The sequence below is a fragment of the Lonchura striata genome, chromosome 4, assembly GCF_046129695.1.
Source record: "Lonchura striata isolate bLonStr1 chromosome 4, bLonStr1.mat, whole genome shotgun sequence".
Lineage (NCBI taxonomy): Eukaryota > Metazoa > Chordata > Aves > Passeriformes > Estrildidae > Lonchura > Lonchura striata.
In genome coordinates this window covers 41,149,240-41,164,600 of record NC_134606.1, presented here as the reverse complement: position 1 = coordinate 41,164,600, position 15,361 = coordinate 41,149,240, and the positions used below count along the sequence as shown (strand labels likewise).

The window sequence follows — 15,361 nt, the reverse complement described above, 5'->3', positions numbered from 1 at the left end:
ATATTTCAAGGCAGTTTCCTAATCAGCCCTGGCTCTGCTGCTTGTTTCTTATTCTGGAGTGGTTTAGGAGCCCAAGGAACACATTATTTTTGAATTAACTGAACTGGAGGATGTGTTTCTGGAATTCCACTAATGCAATCAAACTGTTAGTGGGCATTTAGTCCATAGGGATAACCTAAAGTCAGCCCAAGGTAAAACCTCTGAAACCATCTTCAATGGCAATTCTCCATTCTGCACATGTGCTCTGAAGGCAGTGCACTGCCAGAGTTAAAGGCCCAGTATGGAGGAGCAGAGTGCAGTACGTGTTGTGAGTAGGTCTCCACATGGCTGGAACATTCAAACTAGGTCCTTAGTCTGGCCTTCTGAGGAGCAGTGCAGGTGGTAATATTGCTTTCTAGTGTAGTAATCTATTTATAGAGAGCTTATCACCAGCTGCTTGAAGTTGATGTGTCTCCTTGAACCAACATTTCTGGAAGGACTCTAATTTTTTTCTGATATTTGCTACAAAGGAGAAGCATTTTCATTTGATTTTCATTTCTGTGATGTCAATGTGCCTGGAAAAATACAATTTTTTTTTTTTTTTTACTTAATACATGCTTAGAAACGCTTAATAAACAAGGTCAATTTGAGGTAACTATTTGCAAGGGAAGTTGAAAAGTTTATTTGCTTTACCATAGGAGATGCAGTAAATAGTGTTGGTAAATATTGTAATAATTATTTGTCTCAGGTAAATTATGGTAAAGCTTTAAAGCATAAGAACATGTGGTGAAAAGCTCATTTTCCAAAAACAAGTTACTGATATTATATGCACATCCTAGAGTTCCCTGACATTAAGATAGGCTTTGCTCAGCTAAAGGAAGAAGTATGGTTTGGAACTGTAAGGCTATAAAATGTGTTTTGCTTTGTGGGGGAGTTTGTTTGTTTGTATGTTTCTTTGGGAAGGTTTTTAACAACAACTTAAAGTTGTTGTTTTGGGATTTTTTTTTTATTGTGGTGACTTGGGCTTACTGAAATGGCAGTAAGGGTGGGTGAATGGGATATTTTTATAAAGCCAAATCTAGTAATCCTGTAAGCCTCTGCAAAATATATATTTAGAACATCCATAGAGAGAACATACATAATATAGCAGGAGGTTTGCAATAGAGAACTTAAAGGCCCAGATAATGTGACTTCTGACACTATTTCAGTGCTGAGTGGGAATATTTTTTCATGCTGATTTAAATGTTGCACAACTTCCCTCTAGAAATGATTTTATTTTTAGTTTGATGTAGTGTATATGCATGTCTATACATAGCAAGCAGTACAATGTAGGTGCTCAAATTAGCTCAGGTAATATTGGCAAAACATGGAGGATAAACAGTTTAAAATGTCATTAAACTAATTGGCCCCACTTCTGTGAGATCTGAACACAGGAATAAAAAAAATCTGGAAGTATAATCTCAGTCACAGTGAAGCATAAGGATGAATCAGATGAATCATTGCTTTGTTAAAGTAACTGGTAATGATGTGCTGTATCACATCTTTGCAAGTTTCATTAAGGAGTTAATCAGCCAACCCTAAATAAAAAAAAAAGTTTGAAAATTTTAATGCATTTTGAAGTGCATCAAGTTATTGAAGAATAAAGCAATGGACAAAGGAGAGGCAAGGAATGTTCTGTGTTTGCAATGCATGCTCATTTTACTTTATCATTTTAAAGCTCTCCTTGCTACTTTATTATTCAATAAGTTCTTCTCTTAATTAAATAAGTCATATAATCAGGACAAACAGCTGTTCACTAGAGTGACCTAATTAAGAGGATCTTACTGCTTTTCTGATTTGTATTACTAATAATGTTTATTAAATGCTCTTTGAATGCTTCCCAAATAAATGATCTTTCTCGTACTTCTACAGTCATTGAAAAATAGGGCACGCCGATAGGAAGGTGTGTGATGTGACTACTGGACCATTTCTAAATACAAATAAAGCCTGACAAATTAGGTTAACAGCTGATTATCCCAATGAGTGTCATAAATCTGCAAGATGTGGCAGGAAGTTAGGCTATGGCTGGAAGTGCTGCTAAAATGTCACCAACAGAGCCGCATGAAGCCATCCTTTGCTGTAGGTCAGTGGTTTAGGCTGGAACAATGCTGGGTGGAAGTTGTTACAGGTGACAGAGATCCATCATTATTCCTATGAGGAGTAGAAATTGTTAGACCTGTTACAGGATAGGAAATTGTCTTTATTACTGTTACTTTTAGTCATGAGTTTGTGTGAGATATTCCTCTCAGCAGAGTTATGCTAAAATTTTTTGTTAGATAATTTACTTACGAGTCAGGTTCAGCTGTCTGGAGGGAGGAGAGCTTAGGCTGGGTGTGGCAGCTGTGTGCTGTACCAGTGCTGGCCAGGCCAGAGTGGCAAGGCATAGGCTGGCCTGTGCAGGGTGAAGGAAATATGCTCCCAGCTCCATCATTTCAGACAGAGATGTGTAAGCAATAAGCAGGACTAAACTGACTTTCTCAGAATATGATGTGTGGCAGGTCAGTAGTGGCCAGTTGGAAAATCACATTTTATTCCTTTAAAAATGTAAGATGAAGCCTTCTTCAGAAGTCATAAATCACTTTCATATCTTCTGCCTCATTAAATCCTCTTTATTCCTTACAGCAGTTTCCTTGAGATTTGTTCCAGATTTATGTTTTTTTTATCCTTACGAGGTAACCTCAGAGTCTTTTAACAGAGGAACTCTGTGCTGAAACCACACTTCCTTTTAGACAGTGTTAGACAATCTGTTCAGAAGTGATGGTTGGTCCTTCTAGCTCAATTAAAGAAAAACAAGTTGATAAATTGAATCCCAATCTGTCAACATTTTAACAAGAAGTACTTTTGCCTACCAAGTTAATTTTATCTCTTCCCAAATCCTTTTACAATTTTTCAAAGACACAATGACATTTTCTTGGGAACTGGAATATGATTAGTTTAATGAAATGTAGAAATGGGATGCTTCCAGCAATGCTGATTAAGGGGAAGAGGAGATGATGAGTATTCTGTTGTATATAATATTTCTGGTTTGAAAATATACGTGAAAATGGTTATGCTAAAAATGGAGAATTACATTTTTAGTTGGGATAAATTATATTGGCTCTGTTAAATTCAGTAGAGTTATGCAGATTGAACAAAGCAAGCCTGGCCCTGAAATAGATGACTTCTCCATGACTTGCACTGTTGCTCCAAAAAGCCTGTAGCCTCTTCTTAGGTTTGATTATCTGCTTCTACATGTAGGAGGTAACTCTTTGCTGGACACTCCAAATTCTGTATTACTGCAAGGTTGTAATTGTTGGGAAAGGTAGAAATAAAATCAGAAATCCAGCCAGGCATATTTTCAAGGTGAGTTCTTAGATTTGAAGGAAATCAATTGACTTAAAGTTTGTATAATCAAATTGAAACAGAATGTTTTTATTCGGGATGGCAGGAGAAGAGAAAGAAGGGAAGCAGGGGAGAGAAGCTTTCTGAAGAATATCTGGATTTTGGAGACAACATGAAGTTATATTTCTGGTATTTAATAGTGTTCCCAGGTTCCTATATTTGGGATTCAGGAAAAATTACATCTCCTTTAGCTGGAGAAAATGGAGATTTGAATAAATACACTAGGATCCTAACAGTAAAGAATTGAATTGTGTAATACTTTTGTGCAGTATGAACTTCTTCCTCTTCTTTCACGAGGAGACTTGCATTTTAATTTTATTCCAGGAATCTTAGTTGATTTGCAAGAACATAATAGTTTTTAACATTATTTTTTCCAACAGTGCCTGTAATGATTTCCTTTGCATCATGGTAATTGTCCTAGCAATGAAAAAGATATTCAAATGCTGTACAGTGCACAGCCAAACACTGTATAATTGAATGCAAGTGTCATTGAAACAGACTGTTTTTCTGACCTGTTGTTTCATTGTGAACATGATGTTTATTTACCACCTTCATTATTGCAGCATTAGCATATAGAGAAGCTGTGCCTATCATCATGTACTTTCCTAACAGATGGCTACTAACTTCTTGAAGGCTTTTTTGTGCTCGCTTAAAATATCTCATATTGGCACAAAGTTTCTTTCCTCAGTGTGAAGTATGATTGGCCAGTTGAAATAGATTAATCTGCCTCTTCTCTGGCTTTTGAGCTTGTTTTCTACTGCAGCAAACCAGGTTTTGAGTCTAATTTTACAAAATTATCAAAGCTGCTTTTGCTAATAACAAGGTGTGGAAAGTTCCATTCAGTTGCATAATCTCTGAGCAAACAGTTGAGGTTGTAGCAATAACTGAAGATGGCATTTCTGCCAGGAAAGGTGCAAAAAAAAATCTTTTGTATCTGCTCTGCCAGAATTGTCCTCTACAGACATTCCAGCCTCAGGATTTAAATTCTTCCTTTTTCAGTCTCTGAGGCTGTGAGAATTTCCCTAGTCAGCACTGTGAAAAACTGAGCCCCCCCATTCTGATACAGACTGATGGTTTGTGAGCTCAGTCTGTTGGTGTAAGTCACATTTTCTGCATTAATGCTGAGTGCATAGGTGAGGGGGATCATTGCTGAAGTATTTACGAGCTCCACATTGTTCTTTTTGTGTGAGCTCAATATTCAGTGATCACCTTTCCCAAGGAAGTCTGGTGTGTTTTGGGGTTTTCTTAGCCATGTCTATGAACAGTCTGCAAAGAGAAAAAAAAACACTTTAGGTCAGTATTGAATGGCTATCATTTTGAGCAGATTTTCTTAAATGCTTAACATAAGATAAAACTCCACATTTATCAGGGCTAGAATTAAAATTTGCAGAGATAAAAGGGAAGGTCTTTTCAGTGTAATTCAGTGTTTTGTTATCCAGAAGTATAGCACATTTTTAGTTCTTTTTGCCATTGCTTTTTTTAATTGGCATTGATTGCATCACAGCTTTGGTAAAGGGTATCTTGGAATTTTAAAATGCCAGCTTTTATTTGGATTCTGCGCCCTATGTTTTATTGACTACTACCATTAAGCTTTGGTCTGTTGTCTTTCAGTTATTATGCTCTTCCTTGGGCCTTTGGGAACTGTGTTATTCCCTATTTCAGTTAGCCTACCATGGTCTTTAGAAAAAAGTATTTCTATCTCAGGTTGTTGTGCTTAAAACATACTTTTTCATACTTAGTATCCCTCTGGATGGACTTGGGTGATTCCTTATGCCTTATTCAATCTTCCTGAGGGGAAGCTTATGTCTAGGAGATAATCATAGCATCTGAATGGGTAAAATAAACCATGCAGACTGTATCTATAATATTAGCTGAAAAAATTTAGTCTAGGCAAGTGTATGCAATATGCTGTCTGCTGTGCTGCAGTTTTTGTAATGACTTTGGAAGCAATCCATACTGGTTTTTATTTTCACAGTGCACAGTTGATACAGTTTCAATCATATGTGAATTCTTTCTTTTCTCTGTGGTTCCTGCTTATTTTTTGTTCTGTCTGCTGTTCCTCTCCACTGTCTGCTTATTCATAACACGGTCTTTCAGAAGCTGAAATGATTGTGTAAACTGAGTATTCAGTTTCTACATCTTGTTCCTGGCTTCTTCCGACTCATCTATCAACTTTTCAAATCAATGAGAGTTTCCTTTATGTTTTGCTCTCTTTTGGAGAGGCAGAGCTTGACTCTTTCTTTATTCTTATGCTATAATTTCTTATACAAATGAGAGAACGATTATTCCATTGTGTGTGATTAAATTATTGCACTGAATACTCATTTCCCTATGCTAATATTAAAACAGTTTTGCTAACACTAATAATAAACCAAGGTATTACAATAAAATAATATATAAAGCCACATTAATACTGGACAGCATGTGAAATCTAAGCACCAAATGGCAAACTTTCTCATTTTAAATTTTCATCTTTGGACAGAGACCAGTTGTCAAAATTCTCATAAATAAAAATTCAGAAGTATGTCAAGAGTCATGATACCAGTGTTTGGAAATTTACCTTTAAGCAGGTAGTATTAGACATTTGTTTCAGTAAGTAATTAGCACTTTGCTCGTTTTCTTTTTCCAATTTGAATGTAAAGAATTATTAGGTCCATTACTTTCCCTTTGGAGAATACTGAAGGAAGAAAATTTTGGTGTAGGAGAACTGTATCAGAAAGAGTTTCTAAGCATATATATTCAAATCCAACTTTTTCCACATTAAATCATGTGATTTAATGATTCAGTTTTTCAACTGATGTCAAACTGCCATTCCTTCACTGGAGTCACTTTCCTGTGTAAAGCTTAGCATATTGTAATGTGTTTGTGTTTGTAATTTGCAGGTGTTCTCTTCATGTGGCACTTCCTGAGCTTTGGGTTTGGGATGATATACATCGCAGAAATATATTCTGTATGATGAGAGGCAAAGAGTGTATAGTGCTGTATTTCTTTGTTTCTGAAGAACCACTATTTACCACAGTGGTAAATATCAGGTTATCCTGCTTATAGAGTTCATTGACATGTTAAGTGAAATGAAGAAAGTGGGAAAGAGAGAAAGGTATGAGTGGTAAAAAGGAGTTCTAAGAAGCAGCAGATGTAGATAACAATAGAAGGTTTTAAGAATGGAGCAAGCAGTTTTGGCCATTCACTGATAGGGCACATATTTCTGATTGCAGGCTTAAGCTTAATTTTGTTGTTGAACAAATCTGGCCCCTAACTTTTGGAATAAAAGTCTGGGGCACCTTTTAGTGCTTTGGAAAACAAAGGCGAGCTAGGTTTGTGCCTGGTTACATTTGCAGAACAAGAAGTCAAATATAAAACACTTAAACCTTAACTATAACAAAACATTCTGTTAATTGTTTCTTCTCAAGAATCTTTATTTACCCTGTTTCTTGGAATTAACAGTTATTTGCCATTCTAGGAGAATCTCTTTAGAAAAGTGATCGTAAAATGAGCTTACTATATTCTTCCCCTCTTGTTGCTAAGTAAGCCATGGACTATTTCTAAAAAGGATCCCATAAAGCCAAAAAAACCCAATTCATATAGGAGAGTTTGAAAGAAATGAATCCTGGCTGTTGGTTCTAATGTCATTAATGAAACAGATCTTTCATATTTCAATGACTTATGAGTCCTAATCATCATGACTTTTTTTTACTTTAATAATTGTGAACAGCTTGTGATTCACCATTATAAAACCAATGTCTTCCAGCAATAGCAACATGAGTGTAGATTTAGTCTGAGGTGGGAATCCTGCCAAAAACAATTGCAGTTTCTGCATTATTGTTGGGTCACCATTTTATTTGGAAATACCATCCCTTCTTTTCCGTTCTGCTCCTAAAAGACAAAAAACCCCATAAGAGTTGCAAGAATTTGTCTTTAGACAAAGTCTAAATGCTTATTTGTAGCATGTGTTTATTATATAGCATAGGTGCCTACCCACATACCTTTAGTGGAATTTCACACTGAAAAGCACAACATTGAGGTTTTTGTGTGTGACACTGTGACATTGATCACTGGTGATGAAAATTTATTTTTACCTGGATTATAGTTGGTCCTGATTTTGCTGGCAGACCCAGAAATGAGTTATGTCCATAATTGAAGATTTGTGTTAGAGAATTTTTTATCTCACATTAGGGGAACCTTGGTTGAATTAAATGAGACATTGCATGTGTTTTGCAGGTTTCATAGTAATTTTTAAAATATAAAATGTTTTTGCTTTTACCATATTATATGTTGGGATTGTTTACCCTGTGTGTGTGTAATTCAGCTTTTAAACCACAGCTCCTTTAGGCACTTAGACCTGCAGTGACTTGACTTTCCCAGCTGGAGAAAGTGCTTTTTACTTGTCTTTCACTTTGTGCAGGAGAGGAGATCAAAATTCCAGTTTTAGCAACCTTCCCCAGAAGAAGACACATGTATGTAAGGACTGATGATTTATCAGGTGTAGAGACTATTTAACAGAGAGTTGTTCACTGTGTTAATCCAAGAATGCTGTGTTTTAAGTAAGTTGTGATGAGAGGTGGTATGTGATGAGAGTTTGTGCCTTGTCAGGGAGGATGTTCAATTTGAAAGAACAGGAATTTTATTCTGAAGAGAGTAGAGTGGCTGCATGTTTGTGTCACTGAAGAGGTACAGTGGAGCACAGGCCAGCAGTGTTTACAGGCCTGTCCTGTGGGTGGCAGATGGAATAACACCTTTTTCCCTGCCATGGTTTATCCCTACCAGGTACTAGCACTCACAGCCACTCATTCTCCCCTCTGTCCCCAACAAAAAGAGAAGATAGGAAGAGCAAAAGTGAGAAAACTCATGGGTCGAGGTAAAGGTCTCCAGTGTCAGGAAGGTGAGGAGGATGGGTGATGATTCTGAAAAGACGTCACCTATGGTTTTCAAATTTTCTGCTTGTTGGCTGCTGTAGGAAACATTATTCCACCTGTGCCTAAAATCACTGACTGGTGATGCAAGAAAAGCAGTGTGACAGGAGAAATGCATCCTAGGTGTTGGCAGTAGTGACATAAAACATTTTTATTTTTCAGTGGTCCTTTGATAAGACTGTTGTTTTCTCTGTCACCTTATATGCAGTATTAGAATGGTTTAATTCAGAAGGTCACAGTGTACAAGTAACAGTGTTTGCAAAATTCTCATCCAGGAATCCAGAAATAAACTGATGCTCTATTTTTATGTACATTTTTGAAGGTGAGTTATGAGGCATTAATGTCTTTATTGTAGCAAGTTCAGATGGTATTTAGCCTTCACTGCACATGGGAAACAATTATTCATGAGTGTGTAGGGAGGTAGTGAGTTGGTTTTGCCTCAGCGAGAGCATAATGATGTGGAATAGAACAAGGAGTTCCAGTAACTTAAACAGTAAAGCTATTCAGAAAATTCACAGCCTTTTTCAGAAATCTTTGTCCAACATGACACAGCTGCCTAGAGACAGGGCTCTGATGGGAACATGCTCCCAACAGATGTTGGGCTGGAGGGTGGAGCCTGCTCTTACCAGAACTGACCAGCAGCAGTGAGCAGTCCTGAGGGAGGTGTGCCTGGGTAGGGGGGCTCCTCTGTGCTCAGTGACAGAGTTCTGGGAGGTGAGTGGGTTGAAGAGTAGCAGGGAGAGAGAGAAGGACCAAAAGCCACCTGCTTTCCCTGACACAGGCTGGGCAGGCAGACATTTCATCACAGAAAGGATTCCCTTTTCTCTCTCTGCCTGGGTGAACCCAGTGACTTAAGGGATAGGAGGCAGTGGTGGGTTCCTGCCTGGTGTAGCTGGTGTGTCTCCTCTGTCCCCACCTTCCCATAACAGGTATGAGGTTCTGCAGGGGAAACAACAATTACAAGGACACTGGTTCAGCCAGCATGAAGGGGTTCCTGAGACTGGCCTGTGCTCTGCATCAAAACTTCTTCCATAAAGAAAAAAGATGGGTAATTTCCATAGGAGGGTCCCCTCTGAAGGGAACAGAAGGCACTTTATGCCAACCAGCTCTGCCTCCTTGGGGCTTGGGTTAAAGACATGAAGAGAAACCTTCCTGCCCTGAATACTGCCTTTGATTGATTATCCTTGATTGATTTTTTTCAATCTGTAATGAAGTTGCCACAAGAAGTATGAGCAAGTCCCTGAAGACTGTCTCAAGTCCCTGAAGTCTCTCTGAGAGCAACCAAGAGACTTCAGGGATTTGTGACAACTGATAGAGGGATCAGGAGCACAAGTGGCATTTTCCTCTATCCTTTCAGGTGTAGAGAAGATGAGGGGAGAAACAGGAAAAACAAACAAGCCAGCAGATCAATACCTGGCTCTAAGCCTGGTGTCATCAGTAGAATTTTGATTTTTGGGGCTTTTTTTTGGTCATGGGTCAGCTGGCTTGACATCAAGTCTACTAGGACTGTGGAGGTCCTGTTGTCTGGAAATTAGCAAAGGTGACACCCATCTACAAGAGCTGGAAGGAAAACCTCGCCTGTCAGCCAAACCTTGGTGCTGGGTAAGGTCATCTTGAATGCTCTCACAAGGCACAGGTGATCAGGCTCAGCCAGCACAGATTTGTGAAATGCATGTTCTGCTCATCCAGCCTGATGCCCTTCTATGGCAAGACAACCCTCTTGGTGGGTGAGGGAAAGGCTGTGAATTTTGTCTACCTGGCTTTAGTAAAGCCTTTGACACAATTTTGCACAGCATTATCCTGGAGAAACTGACTGCTTATGGTTTGGAGGAGTAAAAAGCTGGCTGGATGGTCAGGCCCAGAGAGCAGTGATGCATGGAGTTCCATCCAGCTGGCAGTCAGTCACAAGTGGTGTCTCCCAGGACACAGTGTTGGGGCCAGCCCTGTTTGATGTACTTATCAACCATCTGGAGAGGATCAAGTGCACCCTTGGTCAGTTTGCAGAGAACACCAAGTTGGGTGGGCTGGAGGGTTGGAAGGCTCCACAGAGGGATCTGCACAAGCTGGATTGATGTGCCAAGGCCAATTTTATGAGGTTCAACAAGGCCAAATGCCAGGTCCTGCACTTGGATCACAACAACCCTATGTAGCACTACAGGCTGGAGGAAGAGCAGCTGGAAAGCTGCCCCATGGAAAAGGACCTGGAAGTGCTGGTCAACAGCAGCTGAACACGAGCCAGTGTGTGCCCAAGTGGCCAAGAAGGCCAATGGCATCCTGGCCTGGATTATCAATAGAGTGGCCAGCAGGAGCAGGGCAGTGATTGTCCCCCTGTACTTGGCACTGGTGAGGCCACAGCTCAAATCTTGTGTCCAGTTCTGGACCCCTTAATACAGGAAGGACACTGAGGTGCTGAAGCATGTCCAGAGAAGGGAAATGGACCTGGGGAAGGGTCAGGAGGGGTCACAAGTCTTGTGAGTACCAACTGGAGAACATGGGGATATTTAGTGTGGGGCAAAGGAGACTCAGGGGTGACCTTATCACTCTCTAACTGCCTGGAAGGAGGAAGTTGGTCTGCTCTCAGATAACAAGCAACAGAAGAGGAAATGGCCTCAAGTTAGATATTTAGAGGATATTTAGATTGGATATTAGGAAAATTTTCTTCATGAGAGTAGTTGAGAGGCATTGGAACTCTTGTCCCAGGGAAGCTGTTGAGTAACTATCATGGATGTCATTAAAAGATGTTGAGATGTCACACTTAGGGACATGGTTTAGTGATAGACATGGCAGTGCCGAGTTACTCATTGGACTCTGATCTTAAAGGTATTTTCCACTCAAAACAATTCTATGATTCTGTAAAGATTTGTAGTTAGAATGGAAAAGGTTTGACCATCTTGTACTGCAGCCCTGCAAAACTGCAGCATCCTTTCATAAAGAGGTGTTACTCATCAAATTTTTTAATCACTTGTATTTTCTCACCTGAGGCGAAATTCTGACCTAATTAAAGTTAATAGGTGAAAACTTAAAACTGGCAGACTCAGAATTTCACTCATTCTGTTTAGGTGCTTTTAATTGGAGTAGAGGAATAATTAGGGCGTGAGTGATGAGTGGTAGATAGATACACAGACAAAGCCATGGAAAGAAGATAGCAATGAGTAGTAACAGGCATAAAGGGATAATATTTATTATTAAAAAAGAAACAGAATTTTAAAAATAAAGATACAATAACTTTGGAAGATAAATATATATTATTAGTTCAAATCAAGGAAATTCTAAAAATAAACTAACTTATTTTTGCCCTATATGAATTATATTCAAGGATTAGTGCACTAAATGGCTGGGCAAAATTAGCATCAATTACACTGTGATTTCTATCTATAAGCAGGTCAGGTGTCTCTAGAAGGATGTGTCTTGTTCAAGGTGACTCTGCAAACCAAAGAATGCGTAAGTGATAAGTGTGAATTAATCAGAGATTAATATTTCCTTCTGGTACCCTGGGCTTAGAACTTAGGCACTAGTATACCCTGCAGTCTCAAAGAAAAGGATAGCCCAGAAGAGCCAGCTCTTTTGCACAGGCTGTTGTGGTCAGTCACATTCATCAACTGGCTTGAATTGTCTCCAGATAAAAGTGAATGATCAGCATGTTATTTACACCTATGAGGTTATTCTTCCAGCAACATGACCGCAAGTGTCATCCAGAAGGACCAGCTTTTGCTGAGTCCTACAAAGCAGGAATTAAAATAATACTTTGATATGTGAGGGTTTTAAAGCAAATAGACTTCTTACTGGATTTGGGTTTAGTTTTGGCTTTGTGTTTCCACAAATGGAAAGTTATTTGAAGTATTTTATAGAAAGCTCAGCGAGTCTTAACCTCAGAGGCCGTTTATTTTTAACATGACAAAACATTATCTATTTCCATAATGGCTATGTGTGGTCATAATGTCTCATTTTTTGAATTGCAACTGTCATTGATGTCTGTCATCACTGCTCTTTACAACATAAATTGAATTTAAGAATAAGTTGGTGAGTTTTATTTCTGCATTTGTCATCTAGGAGTGTGCACCACTGATACTTTATTTTTTTGTTTTTTTCTAGTGTAGGTTTTACATTACTGATTAATAATGCTAACAAATGATCTCCATAGCAGAGTACTTTACTTTTTTTGCCTGATATTTGTGATCAGATACTTTTCAGACATAGATTTCTCATAAATTTATACATTATAGAGTTTTCAATAATTTTTAAAATAAATTCTCTCACTAATTTTCTTTCTTCTTTCTAGTCTGCTCCCAATTTTCAAGAGGAGTCTTTGCTATTTTTGGATTCTATGACAAGAAGTCTGTAAATACCATAACATCCTTCTGTGGGACTCTTCATGTCTCCTTCATAACTCCCAGCTTCCCAACAGATGGAACCCATCCCTTTGTCATTCAGATGAGACCTGACCTCAAGGGAGCTCTTCTTAGCTTGATTGAATACTATCAGTGGACCAAGTTTGCATATTTGTATGACAGTGACAGAGGTAAGGTGTGGTACTTTTTACCTGCACCCTGTTTGGTAGGTGTATCTCATTGAAATCCGGAATTCATATTAGATAAGTAAATAACAGAAGAACTATTTACCTCCAACAAGTGTGTAAGTGTAATTGAATCAAGTGTTTCTTGCATTTAGAAATGAGCTTTTGGGACAGAAACAAAATTATTTAAATGAGAATGAAATTTTTATGGTAGGCATTAATAGAATTGCAACTGTTAAGCAATGTAAGATTAGTCACATGCTGTAAAACAGTTTCTATGTAAAGTTTCTTTCTTTTTTTGTTAAAGAAACATCTAAGAAGAAAAAAAATGGGCTGTCTGCTCAGGGCTGAAGGATTTGAAGGGCTGTCTGCTACCACAGATTCACTCCACGTTTGCAAAATCTGTAGTTAGATACGAAGCAAGCAATGAATCTTGGATGCAGTCAGTCCCTACTTCTTTGGAGACTGCTTTTGGTATTGAGTTCCTCACCTCTGTTGAGCTTAGATTTTATTGTTGATGTTGATAAACCCAAACCCATTGCTCAGGACCAATTAACTCCACCCTAGAGCCTTCTCATGCCCTTTTATGGCTGTAGTAGAAATAATGTAACAGTATATGAACTTGAAAATGTCACTGGCAAATTGTGGTATATCAGTTATTTTTCTAAGAAGCAGCTTTATCCAGGAAAGGTGGAGTTTTTGATTGCTTTTTCTGGAATTCCATTATTATCATTCTGTTTTCAGGTTGTCCTCACCTAGTAGTCCTTGGCTAACTTTCTTCTATTCTTGCCTGGTCCTATTCTCTTTAAAGAGGCTATTTGGTGGCTTGTCTGTGTGTTCATTGGTCAGGGTTAAATATTAAATGCATTTTAAATTATAAAATGCTAATAGAGTTAAAGCATGGTTATACCCCTCCATGGTATTTTGAGTAATGGGGTGACTTTTAATTCCCTGCATTCTGATGCCGTTATATACATGATGATCAGAAGCTGAAGGGGTCTCCTCAAGAAAGTTCTGTATCACTTTTGTAAGCATTCCAGTTAGAAGAACTAATCCTGGTGTGTAACCTCCAAAGGTAATGTCACATGGAACAATGAATGCTAAGCTCATTTCTCTGGAAGGTCCTTTTTAAATTCACGTTAGAAACAGAAAGGTTCACTGTCTTTTTGGAAAGGACAGATGTAAAACTACTTTCTCAGCCAGTACTCTGTCAATCATCTGGTGGTGGGCAGAATGTGACGTGCATGTGATTTATATTTAGGAAATACTGAAAAACACCGAGTTCTTGTGAGCTGCACTGTCTGGATCTGACCAGGAATAACAGCATCAGATTGCTCTTTTTACCACCCTTTGGTTCTTCCTTTTTTTCTTACCTCTTGGTTTTAATTGTGGCAAGGCACCCCAGTGATAACAAGCTCCAAGGCATGAAGCTCCTACCTTTATGTGGAGTAAATGGTTGCTCCTCAGTGCTCCCCACAGATTGCATGAGGTCAGCCTGCAGAGTCGAGCAGTTTGTAGCCAGCTACATTGACATCAAATCCCAGATACACAAGTCCACAGTTCCCCTAAGCACATCTGCCTCTTGCTGTAGTGACAGTGATGTATATTTAAGGAATGAGACAGAATTGAAGATGTTCCCACCTTCAGGACTGAGATAAAAAAGGCAAAGAGATTTACTCTTCATGCGAACTATGACGGCTAATAATTAGTTTGATGACTTATTCCTAAAGAATTGTTTATTGCTGGTGTTAGAGCACTTCTGTGTTTAGGGACTGAATGGCTGAAGTACAGGGCAATTTGCTGTCATTCCTGTCCACAAGGAGTGAGGCCATTCAGTACATATGTACCCAAGCTATTACTGTCTTAATACAGTACTTATTCTCATGTAATGTGGAGTAGTCTCCTTTACCATCCTTAGATCCTCTCTGCCATTACTAACAAACACTACGTTTTGAAAAAAGTAGTAGCATTGTTATAAGATTCTATCTGTAAAAGAATTGCTGAGTTATTCAGCCTCTCTTCCATTTTTCTTTTCAAAGCTTACTGCTTTAAAAGTTTGTCTCAGGATAACTAAAAGAGGTTCAGGAAATGAGTTTCCCAGGTAAAAGTGCTCATGCAGCTTAAAAAATAGCAACTGAAGTTGCTGGAGTTTTCTCCTCTGCAGTCTCCCACTTTTGTTACTACTCTCTAGAAAATTTAACTTTCACAAAAGTATTGCTGCAAATGCTTTCTGTTTGGTGTTTTAGTTTTGTTTGTGTTTTTGCACCATGTTATTGCTATCAGAATGAGCTGAGCTGTATGGGGATGACAAATCTGCCACCAAAAAAAAATAAGGCAAGCAATCCAGGCAGCCATTTGATATCTCTGCAGAGAGCACGTCAAGAAAAGAGAAACCCTAGGAAAAACAGAAGACTAGAGGAGTGAAATATAGGAACCCTTTGCAATGGGTGGTATTAGTATTAATAGTCTTTATTAATTTGTGCCTAGTTGAGATTGTTTTACTCAGGAAATTTAGACAAGTTGGAGGACCTGAAATCTG

General features: G+C 38.6%; 1 protein-coding gene across 5 annotated transcripts in view; it reads left to right on the top strand.

Moving 5' to 3' along the window:
• Positions 1–15,361, top strand: part of GRIA2 (glutamate ionotropic receptor AMPA type subunit 2) — an 88,088-nt gene that overhangs the window by 27,718 nt on the left and 45,009 nt on the right. For all 5 annotated transcript variants that reach the window (XR_002466274.2, XM_021539579.2, XM_021539576.2 and 2 more), the window contains exon 3: positions 12,589–12,828. Coding sequence is in view for 4 of the 5 variants with exons in the window: in XM_021539579.2 (XP_021395254.1) it covers positions 12,589–12,828 (240 nt within the window). In the remaining variant the exon portion in view is untranslated. The remainder of the gene's footprint in view (positions 1–12,588; positions 12,829–15,361) is intronic.